This window comes from Trachurus trachurus (assembly GCF_905171665.1).
Source record: "Trachurus trachurus genome assembly, chromosome: 19".
Taxonomy (NCBI): domain Eukaryota; kingdom Metazoa; phylum Chordata; class Actinopteri; order Carangiformes; family Carangidae; genus Trachurus; species Trachurus trachurus.
In genome coordinates, this window is record NC_139913.1 from 13,157,188 (window position 1) to 13,182,736 (window position 25,549).

The following is a 25,549-nucleotide window of genomic DNA, read 5'->3' on the forward strand; positions in this document are numbered from 1 at the left end:
CTCCCTCAGGATGAACTGTAATAACTTTGGCCATTTCCTCACATTCCTTCTAACCCCAACATCAGGTCAAAATTTCAATTAGTCAGGGCACCGCATGGCCCGGGGGGTTTAACACAACCCAAGAGACTCATACGTGGAGACTCTGTCATATCTCTCTACTGGCTCTATCTATTGGTATGGATGGAATATTGAAAAATAAAAAATTACAATAGCTTAATCGTAATAACATGGGAAACAAACATGGGATGTCTGCAAGACAAACAACAACAATCCCATCAGCCATTGCTCTTGGATGCGAACCATCCAACAATGCACATAAAATAATATACATAGCTGAAAAAACCAACAAACACCACTAACATCTAGATTTTGTCATCGGTGCAGACTAGAGCACACACTCCCAGGTCAGAAAGACTCTGAACTGAGAAACTGTACAACCACACAGGCCTTTAGAGCCCACACCCAGGCCACTGACACAGGAAGGATTTCTTTGCACCAGGTGACAGTAATGTAGGAGGATAGTAGGACAGTGTTCACACTCAGTACTACAACCAGAGACGGACTTTGGTACAACGCTGTCTGCTCAAAGTAGCTACTTCATATAGGCTTAGTACTCACCAATGGTCTGCCTGGAGAAACCGGAAGCGCTGGTTGCCTGGAGCATGGATGTCCGATTGTTTCCCGCCTGGTGCTGGAACAGTGAACCAGCAGAGTCAGGTCTTATAATAGATCCATGAGTCAGCTGTAGCTTGTTGCTGCTAGCAGCTACAACAACACTGTAAAGTTAGTTAGCAACCGCAGTGGTATTCTCCAAGACTGTATCTCAGCAGGTCCACCAAAACATACTGATGTTGTAGCGTGTGTCAATGGTCTGAGCAGGTCAAAAGGTCTTCTTTCGGACTGTAGTGGTGAGCCGAGACGCCTCTGGCCGAAGAGGCACGCAGCTTCTTCACCTGCGCGCGCCGCATGAGCACGCTCTTGCAGGACACTATACCACGTGACGAAATTGGACCGGTTTTATTGTTCATAAAAGATAATCATTCACACAAATAGTTGTTTATTATTATAAAGCTATGCATTATAATAAATTACTTTTTTTTTTTTTTTTTTTTTAAATATTAGAGATAATATTTAAAGGTCCAGTGTGTAATAATTGGCAAGGTTTATTGGTCTGAATACTACCCATGAATATATTTGTATAAGTGTATAATCGCTGTAAAATAAAACTTGTTTGGTTTTCGTAGCCTTATAATTATTCTTTTATACATGTAGCTGTAGAGAGTGTCGCCATCTTGTGCCGCCATGTTTGTATGGGAGCCCAAACGGAAAATCCAGCCAGCCAGAGTACCTTTTGCAAGTTTCACGTACATAAACAAACCAATGGAGAAGAAGGTAGAAGGAAAGAAGGAGTAAGAAACAGCAGACATATTCTAAAATGGTTTAGATCTTCACCTCTTCGCTCCATGCTCCTAATACTCCCGAAATACTCCCAGCTGTCCCAGTCGTGGTAAACAAAAAAGTAAGCATTCAACATTTAATTTTAAAATAGTGATGGAAAGCCTGTTCTTAAGACCTAGAATACCGTGAGAGCCTCTAACTTCTTCTTTACCTAAACATTTACCCTTTTACCATTAAAATTTAGCATGTTCACCCTCATGTGAGCACTGACTGTATATAAGGTTAGAATGCAGCTTTACCCACAACCAGCCTCACAGAGTCATAGCTTTCAGTCTTCCTCTTCCCCGACAGTAGGCAAGCACTCAGGGCTGGGATAGAACAAATAACACATAGTGACTATCTGTTCAGCAAGGCTGCTCCTCTCTTTCCTGTCTTTTGGATCATAAACTGATGCGAGCATACAGGATAGCCGTCATGAGGCCCTTTCACTGACTCCTCGATTCAAAACAAGTCGTAAAATGTGGTTTTCATCTTTGAAATAATGCAAACTGGCTACATAGTCTGCTATAGTGAGTATATTACAACTGACGGTGATTACCTAGAAATAGCTTTGTATACTCATAGTACTCAGTATCAGAGCATTGTTTAAAAATTAGCTCAGCAAAGGGTCAGCTACGTGAGTTAGTAATATTTCATCACTTCACATCACAACATTTCTTCAGCACCACTGCTGCATTAATGGCTGAAATATTTCTGTCTCTGCAGTGCCGCACTACAGTTGCATGGGCACTGCGTGTACTGTGCATACACAGAATCTGTTTTCATAATGCCACCTGAAGGTGTAATTTGGCAGTTCTATATAAATTGTCTCATCCTCCATCTCTGCTCCTCCTCCTCCTCCTCCTCCTCCTCCTCATGCCTCCCTGTCTCTGAGCACATTGTTAAAGCTAGCTCACCAATAACCAGAAAAAGGAGACGCAGGGGAACCTGGGCTGAGATAGCGAGAGAACAAGACATAGGGAAGTGGGGAGAAATTTTTAGAGCAGGGTTCTACTGTGTGTGTGTGTGTGCATCTAATGTACATGTTGAGGGATCTGTGAGACTCCACACTTTCTGCTTTGGAGGGTTTATTTAATCTCAAATGGGGAAGGAGAGAAGACGAAAGGAGTGAAGTGGATGGAGGAGGAGGAGAGAGGGGGGCAGAGTTGGTCTAAAAACTTGGAAAAGACAGGCAGGCCTGGGAGACTGGAAATGGGAGATAGGGGAATGACTGCAAATTGACAGCAAAATGAGGTTTAATGTAGAGTAATTGAAAATGAACCACAGGTACAACCTGGAATGACAAGATAAAACACCTTTATTCTTTATGATTTTATGAAGAAAGTGAAAATTAATGAAAAATTACTCTCACACATATAAAAATATATACTGCATATGATGAAAACGTGGACGTATTAGAAAATGTGTACATGGTGTAGGTAGTTTTCAGATTTGGAGTCAGCTAAAAAGTGTGAAATCTCCCAATAGTTAAATTTATTATGTGATATTCCCCGACGAGCTACAGATTTTTAACACCTCCTCATACAGTGACTCACAGATACATGATTTTACTCGACTTGTTCCACAAACGCATACAGATAATTAGCATTTTAATGAGTCAGAAACAGCAGTTGAGACAGTCTACAGAGCAGATGATTCTAACAGTTTACTGAAGGCTCAGAAATCTGCGTTTAAACATGATTTTACATGATGGATCCCTCAAACCCACAACACCCGGAGTGGAAGAAGACGGTGAGAGAGGCTGCTGCTTTCTGTAGGAAGTATGTTTTGCTCACTCACTTCTGTTTCTGAGATTTTTCTCTTGAGATGTTAATGTGTCACTGTCTGTGGGTGGGGAGAGATTTCCTGCCACTGGACATGACACCAGAAATTCACTCGGGCAAACAGACACAGTCCACAAGATGTCTATTTGTGGAGATCATATGCACTTTCATTATGCAACAAGCTACGTGTGGCTCTGCCAGGACTTTGGCAAGTGTGGAAAATAGAACAATGCAGCTTTTGGCTCAGTGTGGCCACAAGTGGAAATTACCGAGTTATGGCACACATCCATCCATTGGCTATACCGCTTATCCGCGCTGGAGCCGGTCCCAGCTGACACGGGGCGAGGGTGGGCCTACACCCTGGACAGGTCGCCAGAGGATCACTGACATACAGAGAAGAACAACCTCACACACTCACATTCACACCTATGAGCAATTTAGAATCACAAATCAGCCTAGTGTGTATGTAATTGGACTGGGGGAGGAAGCCAGGGAACCTGGAGAGAACCCACACAGGCTCAGGGAGAACATGCAAACTCCACCCAGAAAGCCCCCAGGCCTAGGAAACAAACCCAGAACCTTCTTGCTGTGCAGCAACAGCACTAATCACTGCACTGGCACAGACCTTCTATTCCAAAGCTTTGATTTTCTCAGAATTATGTTCATGTTCTGCACTGACTAAAGATAAAGAAATAAATGAGCAAGATAAACCATGTTAGAAGCAGCTAACATGGTCAGATTGCTAAGCTCTGAGCTGGACAGTGTTTTTCCATTAGTCACATGACCTGTGGTGGAAGTACTTCCTCAAAAGTGTCAAAGTGTGCTGAACATAGTGGTTTTACGTTTTGTTTTATTTCTTTTTGTTAGCTAATCTCCGATTTCCACTGGATCCGACTCCACTCCGTTCCGACTCGCAAACGCTGCAGCAGTTCGCACCCATTCAATTCATTCAGAGAATTTCCACCGCGTGCGCCCCAGCTAGTCACAGCTCCGGCATCCGGCAGAAATACGCAGCAGGTCTATCAATCCATGTCGATTAGATCGTAAATCATCACTTTGTCAACATTAATTTCACCCGCTGGCACATGCAACAACTCAACAATCAATCAGAGGGACCTAAAGCTTACTGTAGAGGACGTCATGGAAAAAAAAATATTAATCATGGAGGTGGAAAACCGCAATATTTTACGATACAACACACCCGTTCTACAAGAACACAAAAAACAGAGTAAGTAGCCTGATAGAAAATCAACCTCAGTAAGACAAAGTTATCTTTCGTTTACATTGTAACATCACTTTATACACGGCTGTTATCACGATAGTTTGTAGTTCTCTGTGATCTCGGGTCTCCAGCTGCTCTGGGCATCAGAGACGGATTGGAGACGGATCAGAGATGGATCGGAGATGCGATGCAACCAGTCGGAGTTGGAACAGAGCGGAGATGGATCCAATGGAAATTGGGGGTAAGTTTGCTAACATTAGCTAAGTTAGCTTAGCGTCAAACACAGCTCCTAGTGGAACTGATCAGGCTGTAGCAACATAAGCCCTGAGTGCTTTGAATTGATAAAGTTTCAAGCTTCAACAAATTCAAGTTTTCATCTCTTCAAGCAAGATTGTCATTTCTTGTCTGGCTTTTAAATATTTGGTCCAAATGGGATTTGAACCCTTGACCCTGTTGGCACCATCACCACATTCATAACAGCAACACTAGATCTGCAGCAGCAGGGCCACACCGGCTAAGGTCCACTTGGAGGGGCTCTCTTTGGTCTTCAGGTTGAAGGTCCACACATACGTGGGTCCCCTCTGACGGGTCTTGTAGACGGGACACTGGTAGACGTTCCTGCTGTCCTGCTTGTCCACTGGGACGGCTCTGATGAAGATGACCGGCATGGTTGGGGTGAGCTCCTTCAGACGGGCGTCAACGATCATACCGCTCTGGAAGGAGGGATGACAAACCAGTTAAAGGGATAGGAGAATTTGACAAAATGTTGAACTATCCCTTTAAGAACAAAATAAACATATAATTAAAGGTTAAACTCCCTATCTCTCATCCATACTTGTGGTTTGTCTAGAAAGTGAATGTTTGTGCCATTTTTGAAGAAGTACCATCAAGGTGTTACTGAGGTATGTCACCCACACATGGACGGACAACCTGCAGGCAACATGCCTCTGGCTCTCACTGCTGCCGACTCAGAGGGTTTAAAAATACATGTTTAACTTCTCTGGTTTGGCACCGGTGACGTCAGACCCGGAGTTTGCTGAACACAGTCCTTTGGTGCCCTTGAAAAGTGGTGAAAGTCGGCCGAGTCTGAGTGGAAGTCAAGCCGCCCTGCCTCAGAATACACACTCTCTAAACACACTGAAACAGAGTGGTCTGTCTCATTAATTAATCCTCCTACACTTAGCGCCTGACAAACAGAGCTTTCTCCATGCATGCACAGTGACTTTCAGGAATGAAACGTAAATCCTGACGACTTTGCAAAAGCTCGAAGGACAAAGCACTAATTGCATCTGCAAACTGCTGTAAAACTTTAAAGACGTGTTAAATACGAATAAGTTTACGTTTGAGTGTCTATAGATACAAAACAAAGCGTATCTTGAAGCACAACATGTGGGCTCAGTCACATTCGCTCTAAATGAGTTTAATAACACACTGTTCCTGCTTTTATTGTTCAATCTCAATCTCCCATATTGAGAGAATATAAATGCATGACCGAGCTGGAGTAAGTATTGTCCATCACATGAACACACTGGCTCCCCCCCCTGTGCATTTCCATCAGGCCCATTCAGCAGCACACAAGGTGTTTATCATGTACAGTATCTGGCTGTCTTTGATGTCTGAAATACAACGCTCATTAATATAGATGAGTAGGTTTATCATAAATCTTTGACTTTTATTGCTGCACAGAGCTGCGTCCAGATGGAGAGCTGCTTACTCTTCTGTTCACACTCGGCTTCTCCCCGCCAGTGGCACAGAACTGGCCTTGGGGCCGAGAGGAGGACGAGGAGGAGGAGGGGTGAGGAGGTGGGGGCGAGGAGAAGCCGCCTGGCCCCGTCTGTCTATTTGCCTGCATCTCCCCAACTTTAATGAAGAGAGAGAAAAAAAAAAGCGCTCCGCTCCTCTAAAGGGTGTTCTAAGTGTTCAAGTGCAAAGTCGGCATATTCTCTAATTAAGAAGTCTACAGGGATGCTCCTTGAAAGCCGGGTGTGTATACAGTAGCTGTATGTATGTAGATAGATAGCGCCCTGGGAAGCTGAGTAATGCACTGTGCTCTGAGAGCTCGACGCAAGCAGGATGCAAAGGAGAAAAAAATTAAACCGCAAAGGGAACGTGGAGGCCTTTTAGGGGGGAGAAACGTGGAAGTTGCTTCACTGGCCACGACTGATGTGTCGAAGAAATTTTCTGTGGAAGGGTTCTTCGGGAATCAAAGTGCCAATACCGTTTTCCGACTCTGTGACGATCAGCCCAGGAGAGAGAGAGAGAGAGAGAGAGAGAGAGAGAGAGAGAGAGAGAGAAAAAAAGAAAGAAAAAATCAATGGTGTACCTGAGTGTCCCAGCGCGCTCCCTCCATGTACAGCCCGTGCACATACGCGCCCTCACGAGGCGGTGAGCTGAAGTCCTCGCGGTTCTTCTTGGTGACGTCGCACTGCAGACCCATGCTGTCCAGAGGCCACTCGTTCCTGTCAACACACACACACACACATTACACCAGGCTGTTTCCATCACATCCTACAGTGGCATGCAAAGGTTTGGGCACCCCTGGTCAAAATTCTGTTAATGTGAACAGTTAGCATTCATCTTGTATTATCTTTCTGCTATCATCTCTGGTGTTAGGGTCTGTTTTGATCTGTGTCTAAAATCAGCTGTGAAATACACTAAAAACATTTTTTTTCTTCCAATTTGTTAATCATCTCTTGGTTACATTGTTAGACTTCTTTATCCATGAAAATGTTGGTTTTAATATTTTTGGTGTGGGCCCCTGGGCCTTTTTTGTCAGTATACCTCTTGACTTCAATGTAACCTTCCTCTTGTTAGCTTTCTGCTACCATCTCTTGTGTTAGGGTCGGTTTTGACCCGAGTCTTAATCCCATTAGTTTCTCATCTCTTGGTTACATTGTTAGGCTCCTTATCCATGAAAAGGTTGGTTTTTCACTTATGAGTTCAGTTTTGACTCTAATTATTGTTCTCATCCTTATAACCGGGTCAAAACCGACCCAAACAACACAAATGTCATAATTTTAACCAGAGCATTTTAGAATTTTGTAAAAAAAAAAATATATATATATATATTTTGTTTAAATAGAGGTTCAAAGTCAAGAAGCCTTTGCGATAAACAAATTAATGTGGTTCTTTTATGAATTAAAAACCTAAAAACAGGTCAGTGGCGACCCGAACACAAGAGGATGATTAAGCAAGTGGAAGATGAAATGATCTCCAAAAGACTTAAAGTTAAACATGAAACACTCTTTTGCAATATTTTAATCAACATCAGTGTATTATTTTAGATTTCTACAGTTTTAGAGTGAAAAGGGGAAACAAAGCAGCAAAACCCAGGAGACTTGAGCTCTCAAGATAAGTTTGACCAAGGTATCAAGATATACAAGATATTTACTATTTACACACTGTGATAGTTTCCAAAGGGGGGGCTTCTAGCTACTAACTATGCAGGGTGGTCAAACCTCTGCTGAGGGCCTTTTGAAAATGCCAAAGATGAAAAAAATATATATATTATTTAAAATGTAAAGGGAATGTGTCATCATGTAACTATGCCTTTTGGAGATCATTTCATCTTCCACTTCTGTTCACATTAACAGACATTTGGACCAGGGGTGAAACTTTTGCATGCCACTGTTACATGTGCGATGCCCTCGTGACAAACTGAGCCTGTACCTTCGAGCCATGGCCTGCATGATGGCTGTGAGGAAGGACTGGGGGTTGAAGAAGCCGGCCAGCCAAACCGCCGAGGGTAAGACAAAGTCTGTGGACCAGGCCTCCAGCTCCTTGATCCGGACCAGCAGGTCGGTGAACCACAGGGCCAGGCCTGACATGGAGGGGTACGCCCGCTTGGTCCAGTTCTCTGGAACCAGGTCCAGGAAGATGGCGTTCTGCAGGTTCTCCATGTCGCTGGTCATGGTTAATTCTCCCTGGGGGGATGGGGCATCACAGACAAAAAGACATTTTAAAGGTCCAGTGTGTAAAATGGGAGGGGGGGGTGACATCTAAAGTTCAGCTTCTGGATCGCAGTGCTCACTCGCTCACACTCACCTCTCCCGTCGGCAAAGGGACGGTGGCCTCCGAGGACAAAAGAACTTGTTTACCACGACTGGGGCGACTGGGAGTATTTCAGGAGCATGGAGTGATGAGGTGAAGATCTAAACCATTTTATGATATGTTTGCTGTTTCCTTCTCCTTCTTCTTGGTTGGTTTATTTATGAACGTGAAACTCTTGAAACGTGCTCTCTGGCTGGCTGGATTTTCCATTCGGGCTGCCATGCAAACATGGAGGCACTCTCTAAAGCAAGACCCTTGTTATACAGTATGTAGATATAAAATAATAATTATAAGGCTACGAAAACCAAACAAATTTTATTTTATAGCAATTATACAAATATATCCATGGGTAGTTTATTCAGATTTTGCCAATAAACCCTGCCAGTTATTACACACTGGACCTTTAAGTCCAGCTGAAATAAACACTTTTAATTTCAGACAGAAATGCCAAAGCTATTTTCAAATGCATTGTTAAATCTTCAGCAGTGATTCTCTCTGGTCTTATTCTTGTGCCGTTGAGTCTCGTCTCATCACTGTGTGAAAACCTCTCTCGGAACAATTTGCACCCTGACAGAGGAGTTTAAATAGAAGTGATGCAACCCAGCTAATTAACTCCGATAGCATCTTCTGTTTTGGACACTCTGGCTTTCTGTTCCCACAGGCCCACGCACTGTATGGCAGCTGGCCTGCCACTGGGAGAAACATCAGTGTGGACATTTGACATATGGACACAAGCTCTGTGGTAAATGCACAGACACACTCTGCTCTACCTCTGAGCCATGGCCTCCTCTGACCTGAGATGTCTTTTTATCCTTTTTGGGTCAAATCACAGTGTAATATTTGCAGAAATTGACAAATTGACACAATTTGTCATGACTATGAATGACACGTACACACTCAGAAGACATGGACCCGATGGGATGTGTTGCAATTTGCTGAAATTCAACTCAAGGATGGTGAAACTTATTTTAACAGTTTTAAATTAAAGAAGCGACCTGAGTGAGAGGAGTGTTACTGACAGATCACACGCACTTACAGAGCACTTGCAGAGCACGCATACACACACACACATACACATACACACAGTGGCTTCTCGGTGCTGAGCAGACTTGTAAAAAGCATCTGTCAGGTCAGAGTTTGGACGGTGACTGTGTGTTTTATATTTAACTTATTTCCAGGGTGCGCTCACTCTTTCATCACTTTGAGCTGTGTAGCTGCCGTGTTCTTCTGGTGTAGGCCACGTGACCGACAGGTGACAGGTGTGTTTAGAGTGTCTGCTCTCAGGGGGAGGTTTGAAAATTAGTGGGTTCTTTACATAAGCCAGTAGGTTTACATGCACAGCTAAATTGAGCGTCTCATCGGTGTTCTAGTTGGGATAACTGATGGTGTCCAACTCTTCAACATAGGTGGCGATATGCATCGTTTCAGCAGGTTAATACAGAGCCCCTTCTGGTCAACTTTTTTGTCACCTAGTAAATAACTGGATATATATAATCAAAGGGATAGTTCAACATTTTGGCAAATTGGCCCATTGCCATAATCCCTATACCGTATCCTCATACTCATAGCAGTAGGTTCGTTACCTTTAATTGTCGGTGCAAGCTATTTTTAGAACGGCGGAGCAGACCCGCGAGCTGCTCAGAGCTACGCTACGGAGGCTAATGGGATTTCTTGGTTTCCCTCATCAAACTCATCAAATACACAATCCAACAACTCCAAAACGCTGTAAAGTAACTTGTAACTATAACTAATTCCTTTTTAATGTATAGCACCCAGCACTGCTGTAGCTAGAACCTTCCATTCCCTCCATGCGAAGGGAGGTGGGCCAGTCAGTATCTGTATTTGTTTAGCTGAGGATAATTAGAGATGCTGCAGACTGGGACCCAAGGACACAGTCGGCCACATGAGACAGAAGGATGAGAAACTGACAGAGAAATATTTGGGTTTTATTCCATTTCAGTTGACTCGATCAGTGCTGTAATTAAAACATCCCAGTGTTTGCTGTACTTTGAGAACAGACTGAGTAGATATTAGAAGAGTCTGTTGTATAGTTTGGCCTCCCTCCTCTTTCTGATCATCTGAGAACATTTATTTTAATTAGACTGAGCGTTCTCACGGCGACAGATGCTGTCTGGTTCCTGCATAAGTTCTTTTGTTAGTTTGCAAGTTTCCAATCAAGAAGCCGGAGTTTAAAGGGATAGTTCAACATTTTGGCAAATTGGCCCATTGCCATAATCCCTATAGTCATAGCAGTAGGTTCGTTACCTTTATTTGTCGGTGCAAGCTATTTTTAGAACGGCCGAGCCGAGCGGCGAGCTGCTCAGAGCTACGCTACGGAGGCTAATGGGATTTCTTGGTTTCCCTCATAAAACTCATCAAATACACAATCCAACAACTCCAAAATGCTGTTGTGGACAAGTTGTGACCTGCACATTCACCACGTTATGGGATAATAACGGAACGTTACGAGACAGAGTTGTTTTCGAGGTAAATTCATGCAAAATCGCTGATGTGTGTTCCTGTCGGGAGCAGTTTTCCAGCAAGCAGTCTCTGCATTTGCCTCGAAAACAAATCTGTCTCGTAACGTTCCGTTATTATCTCATAGCGTGGTGAATGTGCAGGTCATAACTTGTCCACAACAGCCACTCGGCTGTTCTAAAAAGTAGCTCACCGACAAATAAAGGTACAGTAACGAACCTACTGCTATGACTATAGGGATTATGGCAATGGGCCAATTTGCCAAAATGTTGAACTATCCCTTTAACAGGTAACATCCTGTTTGCCTCGGCAGCTGAAACGGCGGAGGTCACATCAGGCATTGAGCAGTTACAAATGGTCGCAGACTGCTGATGCGCACGGCATCCCGGCGGCACGCAGCACTATTCCAGATAAGGAAACATGTTGTAAGATTAGCAGAGAGGCGACAGCACCGAGGAGTAATGAGACAGAGTCAAAACAGTGGTGTCCTTCACCCACTGATTCTGCAGCTGATCCTGTGGCTGATGTATTGCTGATGAACAGATACCTGTACGTGACGGTCGGAGCAATTCTTCACGAGCTCGATATGGTTCTGCGGATTTACCGTGAACCTTTCACCTCCTCAGTGTGATCCTGATCTGTCACTTCAGCCACAGACCGCCTCACCAAGGCTAAACCCGCGCACTTCCTATTTATTCCACTATAAAGACAAAATATGATTCCATTTGCTGCTACAATAGTTGACAAGGCTTTTAAATCACTGGGCCGATTTATTGAGGCTTGTAGTGTCGGGGAGATCGAATCCTCATAACTCCTGACAAATGCTTTTACTCATTTTTTTTCTTTTTTCTCTTGCTCTCTTCGTTTTGTTGTTAACACGACTCAGTCAGGCTTGACACACAAGAGCAGAGACGTCTCATTCCTTTCTGCTTTCTCTCTGAGTCACTCTTAAGACTGGGCCTTCTGATAAACACAAGAAAGAGTTCCAGTTATGCAGGAATACTAATGTGGTGTGAAGAGCATCACAGTGACGACAACTGAGGGTTTGTGTGGTGGAAGATGAGAAGATAGTTCATTTTAAAGTTTGTTTGTTTTACATCTAAGATATTCAGCTCTTAGCAACGTCCCTGCTGGGCCGGCGCCTCTCAGGGGGATGATTTAGATTGAGATGATTCCTGAGTCCCTCCAACAAATAAGAAATACAGCCCATTCAGAAGGATGGAGAGATTATATTAGAGTTATAGTTACTGTTATGGCTCTTGTAGAGTTACATAGTGTCATATTTGGCTGAGATGTTGCTGCTGCTGTAGCTGCATCTCTGACCTGCTACAGTATGTTGTGGAGATGGTGGCTAGTGTTGTCTAAGATGTCCTGGATCTTACACAGTGTTCCAGTCTTACACACTTGTTAATGAGTCCATTTTCGATAAATATATCATTTTGTCTTTATAGTTATTTTGTTATTATTTAGTGGTCGACTCACCCAGCATTTCCTTGTTTTGGTTTTGTGGACACTGCAGCAAACAGCTGAGACTCAGTCAGTGGGACACAGCCATTTAAGGGACAGATATTTGTCTCTGAGGAAGATGAGTGGATGTTACATTTACAGTTGTGGCCAAAAGTTTTGAGAATGACACAAATACTAATTTTCACGAAGTGAGAATGTTATGAAGAGTCATCAGATGAATTGCAATGTATTGCAAAGTTCCTCTTTGCCATGAAAAAGAACTTAAGGAGAGAGGTTCAGTCATTGTGGAGAAGGCTTCAGGGCGCTCAAGAGAGTCCAGCAAGTACCAGAACCGTCTGCTAAAGTAGATCCAGATCAGGGCTCCACCAGTGCAGAGCTTAAAGGTCCAGTGTGTAATAATTGACAAGTTTCATTGGCAAAATCTGGATGTACTACCCATGAATATATTTGTATAAGTGTATAATCGCTATAAAATGAAATGTGTTTGGTTTTCGTAGCCTTATAATTATTTTTATATACGTATATACATATAGCAAGGGTCTTGCTTTAGAGAGTGTCGCCATCTTACGCCGCCATGTTTGTACGGCAGCCCGAACAGAAAATCCAGCCAACCAGAGAGTTTTGCGTTTATAAATAAACCAACGGAGAAGAAGGTAGAAGGAAAGAAGAAGGAGTAGTAAACAGCAGACATATTGTAAAATGGTTAAGATCTTCACCTCATCGCTCCATGCTCATGAAATACTCCCAGTCGTCCCAGTCATGGTAAACCAGTTTTTTTGTCCTCGGAGGCCACCGGGGAGCGAGCAAGAGAGCGCTGCAAACTAGAATCTGAACACGAGATGTGACGGTTTTCCCCCCATTTTATACACAGGACCTTTAAGGCTCAAGAATGGCAGCAGGCAGGTGTGAGTGCATGTGAGGAAAAGAGTTTTGGAGGATAGCCTGGTGTCAAGAAGGGGCAGCAAAGGAGACACTTCTGTCCAGGACAGGACAAACATCAGGGACAGACTGTTGTTCAGAAGGTCCAGGGACTGGACTGCTGAGGACTGGGGTACAGTTTTGTCTCTGATCAATCCCCTTCCCCATTGTTTGGGGCATCCAGAGAAGAAAATGTGAGCGCCATGGTTAAAGGATGGTACCAGAACCTCCTCCTTAGATATATTCTGAAACTAAACTAACTAACTCAACTAAACTTGATGTAATTGTCAATAAAAAGCCTTTGATACTTCTGAAATGCTTGTAATTATACTTCAGTAACCATAGTAACATCCTAAGTAGCAAACTTTGTGACTTTGCTCGGTGTGTACACGGCCGCCTGTTTGCATCAGTCTCCTCACCTTCAGTCCCAGGCTGAGCTCCCGGAGCGAGCGTCTGATCTCCTGGGTGAGGAGGTTCATGCGCTCGCACTCCTGCAGCGCCACCACCTGGTAGGGAGTCCTCTCCTCCGCCTTCCCCAGCAGCTCGCTCATGTTGAACTCCTCCGGCAGCTTCTCCGCAATCTCCTCCAGCGCCGCGCGCACCTGGTGACACGTGAGGGGATGAAGGATTGAGTGAGCGAGACCGACGGGAGAAACGCGTTGTCTGATCAATCTCGCCGTCGCAATTAAAGGAACACGGAGAAGGAGCAAACACTGGTTAAATAAAAGACTGATGAGACAAGGGGGTGTCAGATAAACTCAGAGCCAGGACGTTGACAGCCTGAGAAACTGTTACAGTTTCAAACAGATAGGCCATGAATATTCATTGAGATATATTCTGCAACGGCAGCTCTTTGTTTTCAATAACAGTCTAATCCCTCCAGAAAATCAATGCTCACATCATATTTTTGTGGGTAAGTGATGAAAGCTAATGTCTATGTCAACATTTTCCCAAGGCAGCCGGCATTAGCGATCAATCAGCGGATTAGGTGCCGAACAAAGGATATGAGGTCATCATATCTATGGATTTTTCTGTTCAAATATCTGATCTGGGTTTGGCAGCTGCTGGGCTCAGTGAATACAAAGTGGGCCTCATCGGTGCGCCCAGTGTGGGAGTCATCTCTGAGGACAGGAGCATCCAGAAAGGTCACACATCATAATACATCATGGAACAGATACACACACACACACGCAGCAAGCTGTGGCTAAGATTTGAGATACTAGAGGGCTGAGCAAGGCTTACTGAAGTAAACTGGCTTATTTTCAGAAAACTCCTTTTCTTAAAGGAAGCTCAGTTACCATGGTAACCGTCTTGACCAGCTCAGTCCAGAGGTTTATTGTGAAAAGCCAGACCTGAATAAACCTGACAAACTGAACCAGGATTAAAATGTTTCCTGCTAAGAGCTGATGGTGTTGTGTCCAGTTAAGACTTAATGGACACAATATCTGTAATATACCTTGAGGGAATTTATTAAAAAAAAAAAAAAAAACCTGAACCCAAAAACAAACTGATTAGATATTGGTGACTGAAGGTCAAAGGTCAAGGTCAATATGACCTCTCAGAACACTTCAAAGCCAGGACTGAAGATCAACACAAACATTATTGATGTCATGCCATCACATGAATATCAAACTCACCACAAAGAACAGCTATCAGCTAAAAAGCTGCTTGAATTTGAAAGGGAAGAGAGATGAAAGTGAATATCCCAGAGTAGTTTAAGGAGATTTATCACACTAGAACTGCATTCTCTGCATTCTGTCTCTGCTCTGACTTTATTGTGAAAGTCCAGGTAAGAAGTTGTGATTGATCTCTCTCTGCTGCTTTGATACATCTTTCTAATATTTGCCTGCCTGCTGCAACATGTGGAGCAGTGGTACTGTACATGTGGTGCTACAGCAGCAAGAACAAGGTGCTGTTGTCTCCAGCTGCAGTGAGAGAGCCAGTTGTTTACACTTAACAATAGATCAGTTTGCACCACCTGAACGTCAAACATCAAATATCTAAAAACAGAAACTTTTAATCAAGTGATCTGTACCTGCATCTTCTGAATACAGTGGTAACAGAACTTAAAAAATAAAAAGGTGTTTTGATGTGAATAAGTTATCTTTAAATATAAGTAAAACAAATGTATTATTTTTGGAAATTGTACAATAAATCAAGAGTGCAAATTACTGTTGACAATGTGGAAGTAGAAAGAGTTTTCGAAAATAAGTTTCTCAGAGTCGTTATTGATCACAAGCTGTGCTGGAAGTCACATCAACTTTTTAAAGAATAACATTTTAAAAACCATGTCAATTTTATATACATGTAAAAATATCTAATAAACTCACTAAAAATGATGTACCAATCTCTAATAAAACCATATATAACTTATTGTAGAGAAGCGTGGGTAAAACTATCACTAAACCAATTCTCTTACTTAAAAAAAAAGAGCAATAGGAATCATAAACAAAGCTGATTATAAGCAACCAAACAATTGATTATCTATAAATACATATGAACTCAAATTCAAAGAACTGGTGGACTTTAAAACTGCACAGCTTATGTTCAAAATGAACAACAACATGCTGCCTGACTGTATTCAGAAAATGTTCAATAAAAGACAAAGCCACAACTTTCCATCTTCAGAGGGGTGTGTATATTCAGAAAGACAAAAATCAGAACCAACACTAAACTAAGATGTACAGTACAATGGTAACAGCTGTCAATCTATGGAATAATCCGGAAAATGACTTAAAAACATGCAACCCCATAATCTCATTTATATGTATTAAAAAAAAACTCAAAAGCTGTTGAGCTGTAATTTCTACTGTATTGTACAATGAGGTGATGCATCAGCCGCTTATTTCATTACATTTCATATAGCGTCTGAACACGAGCCATAGGGATTCGTTTGCTTCCGGGAGGCGGTTGCTTACATTTGCTTCAACTAATCGCTGCTGCTTGGTGGTCACGTGTGCCATACACCGGTTAAGCTCATAGGTTAATCTTGAGCGCTTGAGTTCAACGTCATCGCCTTCACTTACCCGTCTGTTCGCTGATTGGTCCGTCCGGAACCAGTAGGCGGCGCTAGCCTGGCTACAATGAGGTGCCATGTCAAGACCAAAATAAACTAAACAATTCATCTGAAAAGTGTATTGTCAATGGCCCAGTGCTGTTTATATTGATTTGGGGTTTGTACATAAAATAGGAGCTACTGGTTTTACTGGTGAGAGATACTGGTTGCACGCTGACATTTAAGAAGAGAAAATCAAGTAACAAGTCAGAGTGTGCTGCTGTTTTCAAGCCACACTGAGCATAAAAGACTGTTAACAAAGCTAACACTCAGGCGACCAGGACCCTTATTTATGATATTAAAAAAGTGACACTTGCACTGTGGAGGGAGTGTGCACGGCTGCACTCTCTCTGACAGAATATTTGTTTGAGCTTTTACACTCAAATAAGCTTCATTTCAGAGCAGTGCTGAACCAGAAAACGCTCCACGAAATGCCATCCCTGAAAAAAAAAAAGAAATCACCCTGGCTGCTGTCAGAGGCCCCAAACAGTTGGTCTGCAATTTATTTTCAAACAAGTGCACAGCAGCTATAGGAAATGTCACCTGTTGTCATCATACATTTACGATTCGGCGCCAGCTCCCAGAGTGTAGAGACAGTCGACTTTATGGAAGGGTTAGGTTTAAATATGTGCTCTGAATGTCTCCTCTGTACAAGAGCTCGATTTATTCTTTAAGGAGGAACATCGTGTAGGAATTATACGAGGAGTTCAAATGCAAGTTGATTTATTAGAACAAATTGTTCAAACCCTCCGAATCTGATTTTATATTCTAGTGTGGCTCCACTGTTTTTAAAGATACTGAAACTGTCAGAGTAAACTGGAGGAATGTGTATAAAGTGCAGCGGTAGTAGCACTGAGACTCTTTGCATTAAACTGCAAGAATCTAAAACTCCTCCATTACACTCCATTACAGTCCGACATTCAAATTCCTACTTTCTATCATCTAGTCAATCTGAGTATTATCAGCAAAATCTGCCTCAAGTCTATAAACAAACGTGCATCAGACATTAAAACATACTGATGCATTACAGCCTTTTACTGTTGTAATGTAGCTGCCCCAGGCATCTCTGCGACGTCGATCTCAAAACAACATGCACTGACAATTAAGCCGACACCTAAAACTATAGAGATTTTGACAATGGGCAAATTTGCCAAAATGTTGAACTATCCCTTTACCTAATGTTTCATTTTGAATATTTCTTCTATTATCTGCCATTTTGATGCTGGTGGCCATTGAGGATATTTCAGAGGCAGCAGAGAGAAGCAGCCAGTATGCTGGAGGTGTTATGGGCTAGTCAATGCAACGCCGGTGAAGGAGGATGTGAACTTGATAACTCCAGCCACTACCAGCTACCTCAGCGTGGCGTCTTCCAGCTGTATTGTGTTTGCACAAAGGATCTTATAACATCTGAGCCCAGGTTCTGAAATCCTGTGAACAGAGCATTTTCCTTTGGCACTACGTTTTTACATCCCATGAAGTACATATAACAGTGCATCTAAGGGGGGTGCTATATTAAGGTCCTCTCTCAGCTGACCTGCAGTGTAACAGAGTGTTTTTAAAGTGTTGACAGCATGTTTTTCCCGGTGGCCCAGTGCACAGCTACACACAGCGCTGGTAGTCGTCCACTGCTCCTGGTAGGATTTCCCAAGTGAGAGCTCATTGCTCAGGTTCTTATTCAGGTAATGTACAATTTATGCACAACTACCCCACATAAGCTATGTCAACTAACACAGACTGTCCCTTTAAGGCACCAAATGTAATCAGTTCATAAGTCAAATTTGTTTATTTTTAGTCTCCTCTTTGGGTCATGGACAGTTTTATTAATAGTGATTATTATGGACATTTAAAATGGAAATAACACTGATGAACCATTGGTCCTCCCCAGGTTTAGAAACCCCTCAAGCTTAACTTCTGTGGAACCTGTTAAGGGTTAAAATTTGTTTACAATGTACTAATGCATAAGGAAGTGACCACTTAAGAGTCATGATGGAAATCAGGATTGAGCAATTCAAACAAATCCAATGAATAGTGATGGAGCACCACTAGAGCAGAAAATATGTGGTCCTGATTTCCTACGAGGTTTTGAATGAGTTCTGGGTCTCCTGGAGGAAGCAGAATTAGGGTTTTGTGTTTTTTGTGGCTAGAAACATTTTAAGCAACACTTACTACTTGTCAAGTATTCTCATTCATTGGCGTTTTCCTGGTCTGCAGACATTTTCCTATCAAGTGAAGTCGTGATCTTTCCTGTTTCATCATGACAATGTCTGTGTGCACTAAACCAGGTCCTTTAAAAAAAAAATGATTTCCCTGTTTGGAGTGGACGAGCTACACTAACCTCGGCCCTCACCACACCTTTGGGATTAACTGGAACACGGACCACAGGCTTATTGCTCTTATTGATCTTATTGCTCAGCATCGGTGTCCAAATCCCAGCAGCCGACTTCCACAGACTGATGGTGTCCACATCTCCTGACCTCGGTGTGAACAATACACCACGAATAGATATATACTGTGTGATCAATTTCAGATTTCCTGTGTGAGTCGTGTTTTTTTTTTGTTTTTTTTACCTTCTCCTCCCGCGTGGTACCACCACCCTCGCCCGCTCCTCCGTCCCTGGGCTGCATCTCCAGCACGGTGCGGAACAGCTTCTCTGAGGTCTGCGTGAGGAAGCCGATCTCAGCGTTGGGATGGAGGCCGTACAGGTAGGGCGACTCAGCAGGTAGGGCATCATCAATGTACTAGCACAGAGGAAATGTGTTTTAAAGGTCACATGGTTGTTTTTTTTTTTAATTAAACAAACTTTCTGAAGCTGAATAGAACAATTTTTTTTAACTCCAACCTTAATTCTCATCCAGATTATTTTAAACCAAGAGCACAAAGATTGGCAACTCCAATTACTTCCTGACTGAAAAGCACCAAAGTCTTTTAAAGTAGTGCTGACAAAGGACAAGAATGGAACCATATAAATGACAGGATATCTCTGGGTGAGATTCAAACACTCAGGATCAATTGACACACTGCTAATGACCATAACAAGGGGAAGGAAACGTGGCATTTCCCATCTGCTGGTCCATAATGAATATAAATGCTTTTAAGTTAGAACAGATGAAAGTGGGAGCTCGATTGAGACAGGCTGTCTTTTGTGGGCCACTTAAACTAAATGAAAAAAAAGCTCTTCTAATCATAATGTCCTCATGAAAGTTTTGATGGGAAATATGTTGGCCTTTAATACAGGAACACTTTGTAGTGGGCCCGTTTGATCTCCTCTGTACTCACGGGCTAACTTCTGCTGATTGCATCCACCTGTATATTGTTGAAAGAGGAGCAAAAACTGCTGAGTCACAGGATTCTTCTTCCTCTCCCGAAATACACTGGGAGTTTTGCTCCAGATGGTTGTGAGGGAGGCGACGGCCCCTAGCAGACCCCCCGGGGACCCACAGTCATTTACAGCCACCGTTCTCCAGCCAAATCTTACCCAACTGGCCTCAGAGTGTGGTCGTTTGGTGACGACGCTGTGACAATCAGGGTGTGCCCCACTGAGCAGCACCAAGACTGACGGAGACGTAAATACAAGTCATACCCCTCAGGAATCTGGACTGTCTGAGACAACACATTTTCTAAAACACTATTATTCATAAAAATGTTGCCAGATTTTCAAAGGACTGTAGAAAAAGTGGAAAAAGAAACAACCACAACAAACTCAGCTCACTTACTTACTCCATTCTAAGGACAATACATAACCCTGAGTAGGTCTAGTTTCAGCTGCAGTGGTCTGCATAAAGAACCCAACTTGTTTCTGATTCCACCCTGTCAATCAAAGCTCATGATAAAAACGATAAATGATGATACACAACAAGCAGGGTGAAGCAGGCTGAGGTGAGGCAGCAGCCTGGCAGGACCTGGAGGAGCCGGAGGTCGGGTCTGAAGTGCTCTAAGTCAAAGTCAGGCTCAGTCATGTCAACATTATCAATGGGGATGAAGGGTTAGCGTTAGGATTCACATCTTATTAGTCGGTCGTCCTCACTGAAATTCTTCAGGTTGATGTTGATAGTTTTTTTAGCCAAGTGAGGGTGTGGAAGCTACTGCACAACTGCCGCCGACTCTGAAGACTACGTACTGAAGTTAAAGCATCTACAAAGAACTTTCATTTTGTGTTGGTTTTGGCGACCCCTGTGGATTTTTTTAAGTAGTGGCAGTGGCGGTGACCCCTCCACCAAAACAAAAAAAAAAATCTTTCCAACGTTGTTTATTGAGAACGCAACATCCGATCCGACACAAGAATCAAACCTGCTAAGTTTAAAAACACAGCGGCAGCAGCGACCACTGATCTGTAGGCTTCTGAGACTGTTGTTATTCTTTCATGAGTTCACTGCTGTGTGGAAATCCACACTGTGGTCCACTAACAAGGCGTAGACGAGTTTGTTTGGAGCTGACGAGAGGATCGAAAAAAGAGAGCTCGATGACGCGGCCGTAGCCGCCGTGATATGACGACACCGCGCCCGCGTAACCAAAGAGTAGATACTGAGCAGGATAGTTAGTTTACCTTAATAGTATATTTGCAAGTACCTGACCCACTGCAGGACTCTGCTGTGAAGGTGGAGACATGCAGCCGTGGTGTATTTGCGACAATATAAAAAAAGAAAAAGAATTTGAAGGAGCGGCGGCTAGGATTTAGGAATAGCGGCCCGCCACTCTTAAACAGAGGAAACACTGCAGAATGAAGACTGCATTTCCCATGAGCTCTAGAGCGTATTGTCATAAAGACACTTATCTGGCTCGAGCGCGCCCTCTCCGGTCTGAGTGTCATAAATTGTTTCGTTCGGTGGACCGACCCGCCCAATACCTCCCGAAGGTAAAGAGTTACACTATTTAGAAACAGCTTATCTTCCCATCGATGGCCTCATTAGCTGTAGTAGGTCACATCAGCAGAAACCAGAGACTTTTTCATATCCAGTTAAAAGTTCTTTGTAGTTGCTTTAAAAGGCTCTATCTAACACCTGGAACAAAGTGCATCACAAGTGTTGTTTCAGACCAACACAGTTGTCGTTTTCCCATCCAGTGCCCACACTGTTTAAAGCAGCAAATACACCGGTGTTTGTGTGTATTGGTCCTAAAATGAGGAGCGGTCGGGTGTGATAATGCTGCATTGTTATGTCGAAGCAGCAGAAAATTACTGACCAACAAAAAACTGGTCTGAAGTCAGTGATGCAGTATTTTACTGTTATTGTAAGGCACATTATCTTGATATGGCCCTGCACAGCTGAACAACTCTTTGCATTTCTTCCCTCAACAGTTTCATAATGAACCGGATATGTATTCACACAATATGTGACCAAGTCACCACAAACAAACACAACTAATACTGTGTCAAACTCCTGCTATGTGAAGCAATCCACCAAAGTGTGAGTGCACCTGGCTTTATTAGGGAATGTGCTTAATGGATGACAATCCTATGAATAATTAAAGGATTAAATGTTACCCTCTAGCTCCAGGCACCTGGAGCACTTAGTTTCCTCTATAGTTGAAATAAAAGTGACATGGATACACCCTCCATGCAACCACACTACATTGTTAAAGGATAGTTGAACATTTAGGCAATTTCACCTATTGCCAGAATCCCTATAGTCATAGCAGTAGGTTCATTACCTTTATTTATCGGTGCATGTTGTTTTGAGATCTGCGGGGCAGAGTATAGTAGAGTTAAGTATTTCAAACTATTTGCTTCATATGTTATAATGTTACATAATTATACATGATTATTTCATAGCGTGGTGAATGTGCAGGTCACAACTTGTCCACCAAAGCGTTGTGGAGTTGTTGGATTGTGTATTTGATGAGTTTGATGAGGGACAGGGGACCTGTACCTTTCACCTCCATTGTGTTCGCTGAGCAGCTCACGTCTCTGCCCCGCAGATCTCAAAACAACATGCACTGATAATTAAAGGTAATGAACCTACTGCTATGAATATAGGGATTCTGGTGACAGGAGAATTTGCCAAAATGTTCAACTATCCCTTTAAAATACATTTAGCTGCAGAAACAATTTCGCAATCTTGCCCACTGGTCAAAAACCCACCAAGACTCAGGTCACATGACTCTGCAGTAGACAGCATTTGATTGATGTAAACACATTGCATCCTAATTCACACCCATTTTCCTGCTGTGACTGCAGACAGTGTAAACACACCTCTCACACCTCATCACAGTGCTATCACACCAGACACACCACGACTACACTGTGCACACGGAGATGGAAGAGTGAGTTTTACAGACACACACTTCGTCGCACATCAACTGCAACACAGACTTAGCAGTCCGCACAGCAGCTAGCAGCTTATTCTCTCTCCACTGTGCCTGCATGTGGTGACATCACTGCTTCCAGCTGTGTGTGTCCGTCCGAACAGAACTGCAAACTCCACTGACAGTAGAATAAGGGTCAATCGATGTTTCATGTGTGAAATAGCCACTCATACCTGATAGTATAGGTGGATAAACGGAATAAATAGAGATAATCTGAGGACAGATCATTTATGCTAACAGAGCAGGAAGGATGACACTTTCCTCATAGATTTTACTTTTCTTTCCTACAAATGTCAGCATTGTCTGTGCATGTCTGTGTAGATTCTAATGAAATTAATAGAATCAGTCTGATGCGACCAAGCGCTCATCTGTGTGGAGCTCTCTGCTGCATGCTCCATGGAATGAAAAATGTATTTTCCAGCTTTAACCCTGTATCCACGTGTTAATTCTTAATTTTTCTTTTGATAATTGCCAAATTAATGTCAGAAAGTTATAATCTGAGTATTTATTTCAAAACTGGTGTATTTTGTCTACCTGCACTTGAGGGCGTTCCTAATTTTGCACCCAATTAAAATAGTTTCTTGAATTCTTAAAGGACTTTTCCTGTGTTTTGCTAACCCTCCTCTCCTCCATGTGCATTTGTTTACACCGAAGCCGGCAAGAAAGCAATCAACTGTATAGAGTGGTACATTATGTTATATATCATATTACAATGTGTGTAGTCTTATCTGTCATAAACAAGAGATTATGGGTTACAGGGCGCGTTTGTGTCTAGAGCTGGGACACCGGGTCGGAGGCTCTGATCTTACAAGGTTTGTTTTCAGCCGAGAGACGCTAGGTGGAGGGCAGAGAGCCTCCATTCTCCCTGGAACTAATTACAAGTCATTGATTTAACCAGCACTAGGACTCTGAAGCTGTTTGATTAAGGTAAAAATGTAGCATAGTTAAGCTAAAAATCCTGCATAGTTCCTCTTTATGTCACTGATATATAAATCCTGCTAGTCATCGTCACAACCTCCTGCTGTTAAAAATAAACTCGTACACTCCACTGTGTAAATAAAGTTTTTAAGAAAATGAAAAAGAAAAGACTAAGTTTTACTGACACTGTGAGTGTACGTTTGTTCCAACTCTGTGGAGCATCATGAACCTCCACGGTCTCAGCTCAAAACTCTTCATTGTTTTCCCCCCGTTCCATCTCGGCCCGTCTCATAACCGAGGTCCACAGCTGTGTATGAAGGGTCTTCGTAGCAACTCATAATGTAATGTAATAATGACTTTTATTACATTTAAGTTATTACATTATGAGCCGTTATTACATTATGCGTTGCTACAGTTCTCCACAGTAGCAGACACATGATTGGCTACACTTGACAGCAATCAGTTTCCATGACATGTCCCTCCCTAGCTTTGAGTTTTTACCAGCACATAAGCATGCAGAGCTGTACGGCCACTTCAGAACGTCTTTAAATGAGAACACTGAAGCAAGTTTACCAATACAAGTACATGGCCACTGCCACACAATCTGTTCCGGCTCATCCTACTGTGCATGTATATAAATGTTTTGCGGCTCCGTGATGTGACTCATCAAGTTGTGACTTTCATGCCTTTCAAACTCTCCCTGTTTGATGACTTCATTATCTCTGTTTTCCAACAGTCAAGTTTGCCAGTAAGTAAGACTTACTGACAAACTCTTTCCACCCACAGAGCAACTCCACCTCTGAGAACTATTCATATAACTCAAACTACAATCTGTTATATCCCAGGGAGCCATATGGAGGGAGTTTTATTGTTATTGATTTAGCTCTGAATTGTAGAACTCTGCACTCAACACTGCAGAAAGAAAAAAAACCTTTTAATTATAGTGATTCAATTATGGCAATATTAAACCTCCATTAATTTGCTAGAGGCCACACAGACGCTCCTTGGGATGGTCCAGAGACAAAGCCCAGACAGGTGTAATCTTAAAACTGTCTTGTACTGGTGCTATGGCTTGAATTCACTGCTTTTCTCTGGCGTCCTATTTTTGCAACAAGAATAACTTTATTTAAAGGAGACATACAGTATTAACGGCTGGTTTCAGTGCCTGTCCCTTTAAATGCAAATGAACCACTGCTTTCACCACCCCACCCCTTTTACTGGTACCAGGTAGGGGATGGGGTTATGCAAATTCAAAAACTAATGACATCATTGTCAGACAACTGAGGGAACCACATGGATTTCAACCCAGGGAGCCTGAAAATTACAGATTTTCTTTGTCAATTCTCACATTTTGGGGGCCAGAAGGCAATATAAACACAAAGGGATAGTTAAACATTTTGGCAAATTGGCCCATTACCATAATCCCTATAGTTTTAGGAGAAGGTTCATTACCTTTAATTGTTGGTGCAAGCTATTTTTAGAACGGTGGAGCAGAGCCGCAAACTGCTCAGAGCTACGCTACGGAAGCTATTGGGATTTCTTGGTTTCCCGCATCAAACTCATCAAATACACAATGCAACAACTCCAACGCTCTGGTGGACAAGTTGTGACCTGCACATTCACCACACTATGAGATAATAACAGAACGTTACCAGACAGAGCTGTTTTCAAAGTAAATTCATGCAAAACCGCTGATACGCATCCCTGTCGGGTCAGTTTTTTGGCAAGCAGTCTCTGCATTTGCCCCGAAAATAACTCGTCACGTTCTGTTATCATCTCATAACGTGGTGAATGTGCAGGTCACAACTTGTCCACCAGAGCGTTTTGGAGTTGTTGGATTGTGTATTTGATGAGGGAAACCAAGAAATCCCATTAGCCTCTGTAGCGTAGCTCTGAGCAGCTCACGGCTCTGCTCCGCCA

General features: G+C 42.8%; 1 protein-coding gene across 3 annotated transcripts in view; it reads right to left on the minus strand.

Moving 5' to 3' along the window:
• Nucleotides 1–4,928: 4,928 nt before the first annotated feature.
• The window catches only part of dnah9 (dynein, axonemal, heavy chain 9), a gene marked incomplete at both ends in the record, with an annotated part of 177,490 nt that continues 156,869 nt past the window's right edge, over nt 4,929–25,549 (minus strand). For all 3 annotated transcript variants that reach the window (XM_083994241.1, XM_083994240.1, XM_083994242.1), the window contains 5 exons: nt 4,929–5,156; nt 6,767–6,902; nt 8,113–8,366; nt 13,776–13,958; nt 18,979–19,149. In XM_083994241.1, the coding sequence (XP_083850367.1) occupies nt 4,929–5,156; nt 6,767–6,902; nt 8,113–8,366; nt 13,776–13,958; nt 18,979–19,149 (972 nt within the window). The remainder of the gene's footprint in view (nt 5,157–6,766; nt 6,903–8,112; nt 8,367–13,775; nt 13,959–18,978; nt 19,150–25,549) is intronic.